This window comes from Phalacrocorax carbo, chromosome 3 (assembly GCF_963921805.1).
Source record: "Phalacrocorax carbo chromosome 3, bPhaCar2.1, whole genome shotgun sequence".
NCBI lineage: Eukaryota > Metazoa > Chordata > Aves > Suliformes > Phalacrocoracidae > Phalacrocorax > Phalacrocorax carbo.
The window spans coordinates 30,331,668-30,346,380 of record NC_087515.1 but is presented as its reverse complement, the minus strand read 5'-3'; the positions used below and the strand labels follow the sequence as shown (position 1 = coordinate 30,346,380).

The window sequence follows — 14,713 nt, the reverse complement described above, 5'->3', positions numbered from 1 at the left end:
GGGCGCAGCAGCCTGAGTTTCTGAAATCCAAATACATGTTCACATCAAGTACTCTGCTACTAAGTCAGAAATGTTCATATTATTACATTGCTGTTACAAAACATCACTGCATCATTTGAAATGAGAACACTTAAGCTACAAAAGTTGATATAAAATATCTCATTAGTCCCCTTGTGTGTTCTCTTCACTGATTTCATGTGGCATTAGAATTAAAATTGAAGTGTCTGTGTGCTTCAACATTGTCATCTTGTGGATTGTGGGACCGGAATTAACCCACGTGGTTAGGGAATAAAACCTACATGAAGCTGAAACAGCAATTTTAAACATAAGTGATTTTTTTATGATTATAGGTGGTAATAAATTGTGCCATTCCGAAAGGGCTGAAGTACAATCAGGCTACACAGACCTTCCACCAATGGCGTGATGCTAGGCAGGTGTATGGTCTGAATTTTGGCAGCAAAGAAGATGCCAATGTCTTCGCAAGTGCCATGATGCATGCCTTAGAAGTATTAAATTCACAGGAAGCTGGTAAGAGTCTCTTGACTTTTTTTGTTCAAGATTGTTCAAATACAGAGATGGAAAAAATTTGAATGTTTATACCTAAAAGTCAGTAAGTCTTGTTTCTAATCATGATTCAGCCTTTAGCCATTTTAATTATTTGGATGTTTTGTCTGCCTAATTGCTGCTGCCTAATAGTGATTCTCAATTTGACTGCCATCTGTGTAAATGCAATTTCTAACAAGTAAACCTGTTTTCTTGTTATCTATTACATATAGAAACTTGTTGACCGCATTTTTTTAGGAAACAGAACAAAAACATCTGCCCAACAAGTGTGTAGCTCTTAATCAGGGTACTTTTCAGGATTTTTAAAGACATCCAGTGTTCTTAATGTGTTTTGGTGTTTTTCCTTCTCATTGAGTACTGGATTATTATGAAAATGTATGGGGTTATTCCGTTCAAACTTTGGAATTCATGTCATCCTCTTTGACGGTTCTTACTCTACAGAGTTTTCTAGGTTGGAGACCTTGGATCCAGAGGTAACATTCAGATGAGCACATATAATTTAGACAACAGATCTATCATTTATTTTGGAGAACAGGATGACATAAAGCATTTAAAACATTTGTGGAAAAGTTAGAGCTTTCAGGCTTCAGGTGGTGTCTGTGTAATACATTCTAGACAGGGTCTACAGCAAATTGATCTGTATTAACACTGGGAAACACACAGAAGGCGTTCTTATTTTACAAGACTTCAAGAGACTTTCATGTTCTTGTAACCAAATAGAATTCTTTTGTCCTGATTAAACTTTAAAGATTGTCCAACAAGAGGTAGTACTTCTGTGCCAGTTTTCTTTCTTTTGTGTAGCAGAGAGGCTGTGGATAACCTTACTAGTGCTGTCTCAACTACAGCAACAAAGGGTGGCTTATCAAGCTGCTCTTCATTCTGATAGTTGTTTCAAGACTTACCTTTTGAAACTAAGCTATCTAGACCTAGTAGGATGATACATTCTGCAGTGCTTATGCTGTTACACAGCATATGAGGCCAAAATATAAAGGGTAGCTAGAGGTATGAGGTTTCTTTTTGCCAGCTAAAATAATCTAGTTGTGTAGCCCATTTTCTGACTTATCAGCTGGATGTTTCAGTTTTCTCCTCTAAATCCCTCAGTTCTCCTTTCCCTAAGGGTTGTTTGATTGTAAATATTTCATGCATTCTGACTGTTTGTCATCCATTTCCCAACTAACATCTGGGGACACATGAAGTGTTGATTTCTACATATTCGATGTAAAATCTGAAAAGGCCTGATTTATGGTAATCACCTCAAGTTTGAGGGTTTTATCTTGTGTCCTGTTACCTGTACTTGAAGGCTTTGGCACAACATGTTTCAAACAAGTGTGTATGTGTATATACATAATATTTTTTTCATAATTTAATTTAACTCCTTATCTAAACATTAAAACTGAGCTACTAGAGAGGCTGAAATAATAGGCAGGCATGACAGTGCTATTTTTTTTTAATGGTCAGCGTGCCTGTGTTTTAATTTCACAGATTATTGTAATTCATCTAATGACTAGTTCTCTTGCTGTTTATGCAAAGTATACGTGGACTAAGAACTATGTTGTTATATTCTTCAGTAGTAGAAGTTTTATTGACCTAAGATGCTACTTCAGTTCATAAAGACTCATTATTTAGACTTGGACAAAAAAAAGAGTCATTTTTAGGGGGTTCCTTGAATGTGACTTTAATAATACAAAATGTCATCCAAACAGTAGCCTAGAATCAATGTCATTCCACAGGAGCAAACAACTTGGTGAAAATAACTCTTGTTTCTGTTGCATCACTTCAGGAATTCTTTAAATGGTGGGGGGAGGAGGAAGGGAGCAGAGATTTGCAATGAGTATAAAAATCACTGTGCTTAGCATTCAGTCCTCTGTTCATCCCAAATTGTGAATTCTTCCAAATCATTCTGCCAGTTGTCTCTTCAATGATCTCTGAAGTGGCCCTTTTGTTTGAGTTTGCTTGCTTTATTCAACTTAATACCAATTAATCCCTGATGATTGGGGGGAATTTTTTTCAGGTGTATTTTTGTGTGGTTCATGAAATGAGAGTGAAGTATGACTGTAATGTCGCGTCCCAGTTGCTGGCTACAGTGTTGCAGTTCACCTGGATTGTTCTTATCAGCTTTGAGATGTAGGTCTCACAGGGACGTGAATTAAGTTGTGTAATTATGTTTGTTAGTGACTGGTTGTAATCTCTAAGTTGTCTGAATTGTAATATAGTCACTTTGTTTCTCTTTCCTGACTTGGTAGTAGTAGGTGGTACAAGTCAAAATAGAGTAATTAGCTGCATCACAACCTAATGGTGGACGCTGTCGGCACAGGAGGATATACCTGTTCTGCTCTAACTTCTTTCAGCCAAGGACTGTGGCTGTTTAAGATTAGCTATCACCTATTTCACAGTCATATAGGTGCACTAGCTTCCATCAAGATGAAATAAAAACAAAGCTTAACGTTGTCAGTGTTGCTTCAGCAGACATCTGAAGATGAGTAGTTTTGCACTGCTGCTTGTAAAAAAATAAAAATAAAAAAAATTTCATAATTATGCGTATAGAATCACTTTGTAAGCCTGGTACCATTTCCAGCCAAAGTTTAAAGATAAACATTCATAATGTATGTGTGTTAAAATACTGTCAACATGTTCCTCAGTTTTACCAGTTGGGAGGTCTGTAAGTGTATGATCTACATATTACTTAATTTTTCAGACCACTTATCAACGTAAGAGGTGAAAAAGATGAAGTATCTTTCTGAGCACACTTGCTTCAATAATGGAAATAGGATACTAAGTAGCTTGCAATTTAGAAACAAACTAATTGGACTCCTTGCTCAAAGTTTAATGCATTTCTTTTCTCTATAGTCAGTATAATTTCCTAAAAGTGCAGCTAGAAATTAATCCTTGGTGTTAAGTTTATTTTTTCCCTAGTGTATCTGACATAGCTGAATATTTACTTAGACAGGTGACTGGTCCAAGGCTGTAATATTAGCTCTTCATTTTAGGAAATGGATTGCAAATGCCCCGTGCCCCCTGTCCCTTGTAAACAAATTAGCCTTCTTTAAAAAGGTGTTAGGGGGTATATGTTATAAAATGAATTTGTGCTAATAAATACTTTATATAGAGAGAATTTTGTTTCTTCCAAGTTATCTGGTAGAACTTTAAAAATGTCTAACATATGCAGTCCTGGTTGGTATTCTGACAACACTGCTTGAAAAATCTATGCCTGAAGAGGATAATTTGTCTCTAATAATTTATGTGAATTGCTGCATTTCCTAGTATATTTAAAACAGCATAAAGAATCTCCCAACCCAAGTAAAATAAATCCTGTATAGATAACTTCCCTTTTACTCTATAATGGCTTACAATTAAAGTTTGATTCTTAAGAGTATCCTTATTTTTCGCTGTGTTTGCTCATTTTGGCAATTTCTTTTACTAGCTTACTTAATTTAAGTTGTTTTTTGTTCTTAAAAGGAAAGCAGTTTTAATGTTATCTGAGAATACTGTTCAGAAATTCATAAAGCTGTAGATGAATTTTAAACTTTATGCAAGGGTTCACAGACATCTAAATGACTTCTGAGCAATATTAAAGATTATTTTGCGGACGTCCTTTTGGTTTGCAAGTCAGCTGTTATTTACGGCTCTTGCTCTCTCACTAAAAAGAAAAAAATGGAATAGTCTCCTTCTCTTGCATATATTTGAAAAATGTCATTGATCTTGCTTGCAGTTGGCATCTTCACCTGTTGTATTGCTGGCATAATTTGAGGTTGTTTAATTTAGGATCTCCCTCTAGTGGATCTACAGAAGCAGAGGCAAAGACATTGGGTGCCTGTGCCACTGAGCACACAGTGACGGGCGTTTTGTCGTTCTAATGAGTTCAGAATGCAGAATGAAAGTGTTTGAAGTTGGGACAGAGTAAAGGCTTTACTGCAACTGGCAGTTTTCTTCTAGAAAACAGTATAGGTTTGTCTCAAAGGACTCTGAACTGATGGTGGCCTTGTCAGTGAAATTATCTGAAATATGCCATGTCTCCCTACCCCCACCCCCCCACCCTATTTGCAGTGCTGATCATGTGATTGCCCTAATTTCTCTTAGGCTGGAACATTTACATTTACATTAACATAAAAGTCAGTGTTTTCACTCCATTCTGGTTTGGATTATTGTATTGGCTAGTAGCTATTCAGCCAGACCCTATTTTCCTGCTGGCTAGTGGAGCAGCTTGTAAGCCACCTGCAAATCCAGAGGAGAACACTACAGAACTGCACTTTCTCCTGGAATTTAAGGCAGACTACTAATGCTACAAGTTCCTGCTCCCTACTGTTTAGGACATGTATTAAAAACGAACTAAGATTTGTTCCTGATATATTTTTGGGAGATTTTTGAAAGACTTACTCATTAAATAATTGTCTGAGGTCATCAAAAGTTATAGCTTCATCAAATGACAAGTATGAGTCATCAGTTTAAGAGATCATTTGAAGAGGATTTCTGGCTTTAAGGCGGTGTGGTGTGTTCAGATACTCAGTAACTGGTCTTAATTGTCCGTCATAAAGATGACTGTTTTCTGCAAAGGTGTTGCATTGCATTACAAAGAAAAATTTCCTATCTTCATTAAGTAGAGCTCAGTGTTGCAATGAAAGTGACTCTGGAGTGAGAGTAAAGCCTCAATGAAGGGAAATTAGATGACTGAAAAAATTCTCTGATGTGTGAGAAAACTAATTATTCTTTTGAAGGAATAGGGGCAAGTAAGACAAGTGTGTGTTGGGAGATGGGAGGAACAAAGGGGCATCATACTCAGTTTTGCTGCAAAAAAATCTCTTCTAGTTCAGCTGGAATTGGCTTTGTTTTGTGTGGCATGTCTTCAGTCCCAGGGAAGCCTTGCTAAGAGACTAATTGTGAGATTTATGTGTGTAATTTGATTTGAGGTGTTACTTCGAGTTGTTCATTGCAGAAAATGAAAGCAGCAAAAGAAGAGCTGAAGGGTGTCATACAACCGTAAATAAGCCTATTCTAATTCTTTCTAATAGAAGGTTGTTCTAATATTGGCTTAGGTGACACTTTGTAGGAAAATGGGGAGGAGGAAAAAGAAACTTGTTTTGTTTCCAGGGTCTCTTTATATTGTTAGCCTTATCTTGGGGAAAAAACATTGAGCTTAAACTTCTTTGAAATGATTAGGAATGCTAGAAGTTAAGTTGTCCATGTGCAGTCCTTTCTCTTACAGCAAAGATAGTTCATTAAATCCTTGCTGATGGGGAATGCATGTACTCATAGATTGAATAATTTAGTATCTTTGGGAAGTGCAAACCGAAATGAAAACTGGAGTTGCCTAATTGGGATATGTTGTAGAGACTATAGGATTTCAGATGCTTGTGCTCATACTGTTATAGTTCACATCATGCTAAAACCTGTTTTGAGAGGAAAATTATTCTACTGCAATGAAGTAATTACACTGTCTCTGTACTCTTGGTAAGCCTCTCGAGCAGGCTGTCAGCACGCCCTGTCAGAATGGGAGTAACATGATGTGGTATTATTACCTGTGTTGTGAGAAGTTGGGTATTATCTCTATTTCTGCTAGTAAGTTTTTTCTTTTCCTTATAAATGTAGAATTGATCAAAGAAATTTTTTTTAGTTACTAGATTCTATAATACCTAATCCTTACTAGCTAATGATTTATATGCCAAAATATTGTCCTAAAGGAATTTTAACTGTTCAGTGGACAAAATACTTCTGTTCCATTTTAATTGCACATAAGATTATTGAAAGCATTATCAGTGTTAGTTGTGGTATTTGGAAGCGAAGGGAGAGTTGGTAAGTTTTCGGAGCTATACTCCCTTTTAAGGGTTGCCTGTGTGGTATTTCTGATTTGTGAGTTTCTTCAGGATTGACGTTGTATCAGGTGAAAGCATTAAAGTTTGGTTCAGCAATCTAAAGAATTTCATTAAAATTTGGAGTTGGTCTTGACTGCATGGCAAACATACACAGAAGTATTAATTTTGTGGATAAGGTTTTGTTTTAATAAACATTGGGGAATGTTAGTATATTTTTCTTTTCAGGGTTTATATTGTTGTCTTGAAAACAATACCAGTGGAAGTTGCAGCTGTATTAAGTCTGCCTTTTGGGAACCAGGTGTTGTCATAAAATCATGAGCACAATTGTGGAAATACAGCTTTGTTAGAAAGGCTCATTTCTTCAGTATTATATACAAAAAGTGACAGTCATCATCTATAATGGTGCTATTTAAACAAATTTTGACAGAACTGGGGGAAAAAAAAAAGAATAAATATCCTGCAGTTGATGGTATCGATATATTTAACTTTAGATACTTCCTTTTTTTAAGATTGCGATATCATAGTTTCATTAAGCAACTGTAGTACTCTACTGCCACAGCTTTGTCTGTCTTCCCCTGTGCGAAAGGACAGCAAAAGGAAACTACAGGCCTGCTTGAGGCCACCCAGCAAGCTAGTGCTGAGCCAAGCCAAGCACCCAGGTTATCAGCACTCTGTTTCTGAGGCTCTGTTGGCATTGATAAGAGGCTTATCTCTACTTATATTCAAATGTATTTTAATTAATATTTTTGTTGTTCTTGGCCCCTTTTATTACCTTGATCGGGTAAAAGTGCCTATGAAGTGAAACAGAAAACACTTTCTTTCAATATAAACAATGCAACATAGTTACCACTCTGCTAAGATAAATCAAAGTGATGAGGAAATTAATGCAGCTGAAGGTACTCCGAAAATGGTACCTGTCTATGGGGAAGTAGATGTTTGAAAGAAAGGTAAGTCTTAGCTGGAAGGTGATTCAGCAAATAGAAGTAGTAGAGAATAGTTTTACCACTTGTTAATGCCCTAGTTTTTGACCATCATGGTCTTGCTTTTAAATCCATAACACAAGCCCCAGGTCTAAAGGAATGGTTCTGTTTTGCTTCTGCTGAAGGCTAGTTAGCAAGTCTCCCCATGTCTGTATTGTCCCAGAGCAGGATAGGCTCTGAAAGGGAGGAGAAGGAGCTAGAGTCAAGTGAAAGAAGTTAGTTTGCCATAATTTTTCTTATTACTTCCTAGTATAGGTCTCTGAAAAAGCCTGGTTTCCTTTCATTCAGAAAACCTTTATGCATTTAGTAAAACGTGATGGGTTTGTTGTTTTTTTGTGTTTTAAGTTCTTATATTTCTGTTGTAGAATACATCTTATTTTCTGTGGTTTTGAACTCTTGCCTGGGGTGTGTTCTTTGCTTAGTAGGTGTACTCAAACTGTCCTTAAAGAAAATATTTTGTAAAGATTATAATTAGTATGCTTATCTTTATAGCATATGCCTATATAAATTAACTTGCTGTCTGCTTTCAATCCGTTCTTCCTTTGAAAAGTCAGTCATACTTTGATTTGAATATCAGACTGTATAATTGCAATGTTGCTTAGTTTTGGCACTAACATACTGGGAAATGAAAGAGTAGAAATTCTTAATTACTGAGTTGCTTATGTAAACTGTTTCTCTGGGGGGAAAAGTGAAGATCTTCACCTCAAACTAAAATTCTTGTGTGTAAGAGTTGACCAACTTTTTCTAAATACACTAGATTTTTAAAAAACAAGATACTTTTTTTTGGTCTTTTAATGATGTACTTTGAACAGTACAGTAATTGCAGGAGTGTTTTTTTTTTTTTGTGTGTGCTCTGGCTTTCTTGAACCCTGGGGCATGCAGGCGTTCTGAGGGAATAGTTCATGTGATCCGACTGCCAGTGGTGTCGTGTCCGCCCGCCCCCCCCCCCCCCCCCCCCCAAAAGGTTTCACCTATCCTTACAAGCTCCCTTGCAAGCCTGTCTAGCCAAACGAAAATGCACATTGTAGCTCATTGTATAACCTGTAGCACATGTATTGTTCCACTCTTCAACAGTAGATACTTGGGGTTTTTTAGAGCTGTTACCTCAGAGATGTGATGTCTTCAGTGTAACCCAGCTGCTATGTCAACACTGCTAGCATAAGAGAGGTTACATTAAAAGAAGTAGGGTCAAACTCTAAAGCGGGCAATGTAATTGCAGAGATTGAAGGAACTGATGAACCAAAAGACATCAAGGGAGGGGAAACCATGTGTTTCCATCTCCAACTTGCTAATTATACTTTCATGGGGTTGTGCAACTGGAATTAATTCATCTCTTGAATGGCGATACAGAGGTAAGAAGTCAATTGGAGGTGAAAATGAAGTTAAGGAGTTTGCTAAACTGCAACTCTGTTGTGGTTTAAAAAGGTGATGTTAGGGATGCTTAATTTGGCTCAAGCAGCCCCTGGAAGTCTGATGTCGTTCTCTGAGCTATGTCAGGGTAGTTGTGTGACTGCGTGAAGAACCAGAACTGGCTTTGATCTAGCTGGTTAAAACACTTCTTGCAGGCTTTTTCCTGTGGGATTTTTAATGCATTGGATTTCCAGTCCCTCTCTCGTTACACAGTTGCCTGAACTGTCACAGAGGAGGGGTGAAGCAAAGGTGAGAATAAGCTGAAAAACAGAAAGCATTTAAAGTGGAATGACTGCTGAACAAATTAGTATGAAATTATATCCTCTGTCTGTCAGAGTGCGCCCCAGAGTGCACCATCTGTGCCTTCTTTAGAAAAAGAAAGATTTTAGGTTTTCCTTAAAACCCAGGATGAATAGACCATTCAGCCTTGTCTCTTACTTGGCTTGTACTGGTCTCTGAAGATAAAGTGATCCTGTAGAAGGATCAGACTTTTTTTCCAGGCAGTATCTGTGACTATTCGTCTTGGGGGTTGATGTTTCTTGAAGTATCTTGAAGTGTTCGAAAGACTCTGGGAGAGCTTTTCATGAGCTAGCTCCTGCTTATTTAGTTACTATACCATCTGTCCCACTATTTAGACAGTTGTATTTTAGCAATGAAATGGTGGTCTTGGCTTGCTGTAATAACTTAATTTTATAGGATAAAACATACTTTTCCTCCTGGTATGTACCTTTAACTTGCAAGTGTCCGTTAGCACCGTGGTTATTAAGAGTGTATGCTCCCAGAGAGGAATTTGTCAGAACAGGCCAAATGACTTGGTAGCTGAACTTTTCTTTCTTGAAAGCCTTTGGAATACTCAGGTTGCATTTCCTTATGGCAAAAATGTATAAGAAATACTAGAACAACCATGTTAATTGTTAGCAGGTGATTGGTTTTGGCCCTCTTGCAGGTATAGTTATGAAAGAAGCATATAATTTACTGGAGTAGATGGGCCAGGTTATGCCAGAGAACGTGATTTTCTCACACAGTGTGCCCTAAAATGAAGTTTGAGACTGTAAGAACGGGGTTTTCTGATACCGAGGCTGGTTTGAATAGCCAGTGCAAGTGAAACTAAATAGTTGGTTTCCAGTGGTGCTAGCAAAAGAAAGAGTTGGGGGGACACTAGCAGAAAGGCTGTAGAGTGGTAGTCCAAACTCAACTACAGCAGCATAATACCTTGTTCAAAAAAACCTGTTAAATACTCTTAAAGGTTAAAGGGGTGGAGGTTTGAAGTTTTCATTTCTTCTGTACTTTCAGTACAAAATAGTTCCAGTTGGTAAATGGCCATAGTATGACCATTTCTTCTTCTTTTCTTTGTTCTTTGTTTTTAATTTCTAAGGTCAATGTGTTTCATACTGAGAAACGGCAGATCTGAGGGAGGAGCATATTAGATGTGGCAAACGGTAGTGGCATGCAGCACCTTTAAGCAGAAAGACAGCTGCTGCTGGATTGTGTCTACTTCTAAAAGTCCATGAAAGGCTGCACCATGGTGCAGACAGCAAACAGCCCGGCTGCTTCCCCGGCTGCTTGGGAGCTGTGGTCATGGCTTAATGGGCATAAAAGTCTACCTACCACCTGTCACGCAGGGGAGATGACAGAGGAGGACGTGTGACTTCAGAAGTTTTAAAGCAGAAGAGTTTTCCAGATGAGAAATATGACATGTTTCTATGTACTGATAACTTAATTGTTAATTTTCATTGCAGTTAGATCTTCTGCATTAAAAATAATACAGATTTATATCTGTGGGTATCTCCTTGGAGATACTCCAAGCAAAAGTAGTACATCCAGGGCAGCAACAGGTACTAGGTATGAGGACCTAATTCTTGCTGAAAAGAATAAATAAGGAAGATACAACCTCTGTAGTGCACTTCCTGCTTTTCTCTTCTGGAAGGAAGTTCTTACATTACTTTTTAACTGCAGGGTACAGTGGTTAATATACACTTTTATAATTCTCAGGATTTGTTGTCTTTATGACCACAGTGTGACCACTCTGCTGTTTTGAATAAATGAACCTTTTTTGTATAGCCTTTAAACAGGGCACGTGTTTGCTGAGTCTGAGGCAGACGACCTGTCCTTGGTGCCTCAATATATCACACATGGTCTTTTCATGTTTTTGGCTGACGTTCACAAGTTCAGATGGCAAACAACTTTTACATTTTGATATTTGAGATGGGGGAGATCTCATTACAACTCCATCACTCTAACTAGTTTGGTGGAGTATCAGCAAGAAATTACTGTTTTGCTTCAGGACCTTTTCAGAACTGGATACATTTTTATTGTTTTTTAATTCTGCTTGCTTATAAATTCCATAATCTTAAGCATAGCTATGGTCTAAATAATTTCCTGGTTTAATGCCCATTTTTACGGAAACAATGCTTTCATTATCTGCTTACTATATTCCATTCCACACTTCTTCGTCTTTCACTTCTGTTAATTCTTTCTAAATAACTTTGTGCTGTAAATACATTTCTGAGGAATGTGGAAAGGCCTCTTTGTTTTTAGAAGACAGATTGAGCATATATAATTAATTGAAAGATGTATGATTCAGAACTGCCCATCACTAAAAGCTGAAGATGAATTTGCACGTCCTTCTCTTTTGTGCTTCTTGTGCTTAGCAGAATGCAGAGTTTGTAAATCTGTGTTTTGCCTCTGTTCCTTTGGGGACAGTACTTACCTATCCACAAAGGCAGGTCTTTGATCCAAGTTGATGAGCTAAAATCTGATTAAATTTTGGTGTGACCTGTAGAAACATACTTTGTCTTCCTTCTTTCGATATGGTGATAAGCTTCTGATGATTTTTCTCCTGTTCTTCCCCCCCACCTCCCTATTTCCAGTGTTCTATTTAGGTGAGTGTTTTAATTTTTTGAGCCTTTTCTCCTCTTCCAAGAGTATTTGTTAACTGTTTTAAGAAAATCTCGGACTTGGGGTGCTTTTCAAAGCTTTTGTCAAATTCCATCATATATAAAATTTATTTTGCATTTCTGTGAAACCTTTTCATCCATGTGAAATAAATCCATTCTGCAAATATGCAAGGTAACATTTGTTGCAGTTTTTATTTGCTGTATTACGTTGTTGAGCTTGTTTGGCTTAAAAAGCAGAAGTAAACAGTTCCTGTAGTGTCATGTGGTGGCTGGCCTTTTTCCTTGATTTTGTGCTCTTTTTGCAAAGTAAAGGTTCAAATTATTCATTTATGGCCTGTCTTCACTTTTTAGGTCCTACATTGCCTCGACAGAATTCTCAACTTCCCTCTCAAGTTCAAAATGGTCCATCACAAGAAGAATTGGAAATCCAGAGAAGGTACGGTATTGTAAGTGAACAGCTGTTCAGTTAGAATGTAATAACTCCTCACTAATGATGAGATATTAAATGTCAAGGACTTCTTATTACTCTCTTGCATTAGGGCAACATTTATATGCTTGTGGTTTTCAGTATCACAGAATCACAGAACCACAGAATCACAGGTTGGAAGGGACCTCAGGGATCATCTAGAAAGTTTGGACTAGGAAGAGCACAGTCTAGACAAGATGGCCCAGCACCCTGTCCAGATGACTCCTGAAGGTGTCCAATGTGGCTGAGTCAAGCACTTCCCTGGGGAGATTATTCCAACGGTTGACTGTCCTCACTGTGAAAAATTTTCCTCTCGTGTCCAATCGGAATCTCCCCAAGAGTAACTTGGGTCCATTCCCCCTTGTCCTCTCCACGTGACTCCGTGTAAAAAAGGAGTCTCCATCTTCTTTGTAGCTGCCCCTTAAGTACTGCTACATGGTGATGAAATCCCTGAGCCTCCCTTTCTCAAGGCTGAACAAACCCAGCTCTCCCAGCCTATCCTCATATGGCAGGCTTCCCAGTCCTCTCATCATCTTGGTGGCCCTTCTCTGGACCCCTTCCAGCCTGTCCACATCCTTTTTGTATAGAGGGGACCAGAACTGTACACAGTACTCCAGGTGTGGCCTGGCAAGCTCTGAGTAGAGTGGAATAATGACTTCTTTCTCTCTGCTGGTGATGCCCTTTTTGATGCAACCCAGCATCCTGTTGGCCTTCTTGGCTGCAGCAGCACACTGTTAGCTCATGTTGAGCTTAAAAGTAGTAGTAGTAGTAGTAGCAGCAGTAGTAGTAGTGCAGCTTTCCTGTGTAAAACTTCTGATTGTAGCTAGATCCCTTGTTCGTGATCTCTACTCATTCAAGCAATGCAATTGCTATTGGCTTGTCATGAAAGAGCCGCAGATCAGATGGGGAAGCCTTGGAAGATTTCACTGCTGTCATTTTTAACCAGACTAATTAATTTTCCAGTGACTGTTGTGTCTTCAGTTTTTGACACATGCTTAGAAAGAAGAAAGAAGAAAGGAAGGAAGCTTTAACCTTTAGAAGTAGAGAATTAAATCATCATGGAGAATGACAGTTTTTCTTCCTGAGTGTGGATGCACTAAATCAAATATTGTATTGGAAAGCTTGTTCGCCTTTATTCTATATTAGCTCTTTAACAAAGAAACCTTAATTTTCTGCTTTGGTGTATTAATTTATGGAACCTTTCATAGTCCTACTTTCCGCTGTAGCAATACCGGTTATATCTGTGCTGTCTTCAGGGAATAGTCCCTGTTCCCCTGACCAGTCGGCACTCCTCCAAGCTAAGTTGTTCCCTTCAATGAGGAGCTGCAGTACTCTGTCCCATGCTCTGTGGGATATTTTTCAGACCCGTAGCATTTTTAACATATGGGGTTTTTTCAGTTCCTTTTAATAATAGCTACATATTGATCAAGTGCCCAAGTTCTGGGAACAAACTTTCTAGTTGCCATATACCTGCTTTTGTTGCGTAGCAATATGGGTTAGTGCTGTAGGTTGAGTGTCTGGGATATGGGTGTACGAAATGGCAAAGTCTTCTAGGATAGTGCTGTCAGACTGGTTAGGTGAAAACAGCAAGGCCTTGGGATGTCCAAGCATACTGCCTGTGGTGCAATCCTGGATTATTTTACCATCAAAATACTCCCAGGAGATTAGCTGTTCCCTTTCAGAAGGGAGGCTGGGAGCAATTTAGGTCACATGCAGTACAGATGCAGGGAACAGGATCCTTGAATAAATAGGAAGTAGTCCAGATTGATGGTGTAAATGCACTTAATAGCTTTCAGTCGTAACTGGAAAAATATTTTAACATTGGGTCTAATTGACGTGGAAGTTTTCCTATTTTGACATTTTGCATTTAGTTTGTGCAAAGGTGAGCAGAACCAGATTGCTAATTTGGGAATAATTCATATTACAGATTTGATAAACTAGCTATACGTATTGAAAAAAGTTTTGACATCAAAATTGGTCATTCTTGTCAGTCTCTTCTGCAGTATGTTCTTAAATGTGAGCAGGGATCGCTTTTTCTGAAAGTCTCGTTTAAAAACAAATAGCAAGAAGCTCATTATAAATCTGTCTGATGTGTTTACATGCAAGTCTGCTGTCATGATAAAGGTCTTTCATGTCACTTTTTTTGACAGACTCTTAAAAAGCTTTTTTCTTTTGATATTTTTTCTGTTCTACAGTAATGGCTTTTAATATTTTTATTTCCTGTCTGTTCTTTTAGAAGGCTGTATTAATTGAAATTTATAATGCTGAAATACTTTTCAGAGAAGCATTGTATGTGGACATCACTTCCGAAAAAAGTGCTGCTCCACATTAAGAGCTCCGCAAGTTTCTCTTGAAATTGTTTGAGTGTAAAGGACATATTATCAGGTGGCATTCTTATGGCTTTGCTTTCTCATTTGACCAGTGTACTCTACTTGTTTTCGTATAATATAATGTCCTCTTGGTTTTGATTTGTTTTTCCCCTAAAAAAGGATAGACGACTGGAATGAGTGTTTGCTCATGTTGCTAGCCAGGTTGTCTGTGGAAAAACTATTGCCATTGTGTCATTAAGCCTAAGAACAACATGTAATT

General features: G+C 38.0%; 1 protein-coding gene across 6 annotated transcripts in view; it reads left to right on the top strand.

The window, feature by feature from the left end:
* The window catches only part of ENAH (ENAH actin regulator), a 95,171-nt gene that overhangs the window by 47,905 nt on the left and 32,553 nt on the right, over positions 1–14,713 (top strand). For all 6 annotated transcript variants that reach the window (XM_064446350.1, XM_064446349.1, XM_064446351.1 and 3 more), the window contains exons 3-4: positions 351–528; positions 12,010–12,094. In XM_064446350.1, coding sequence (XP_064302420.1) covers positions 351–528; positions 12,010–12,094 — 263 coding nt within the window. The remainder of the gene's footprint in view (positions 1–350; positions 529–12,009; positions 12,095–14,713) is intronic.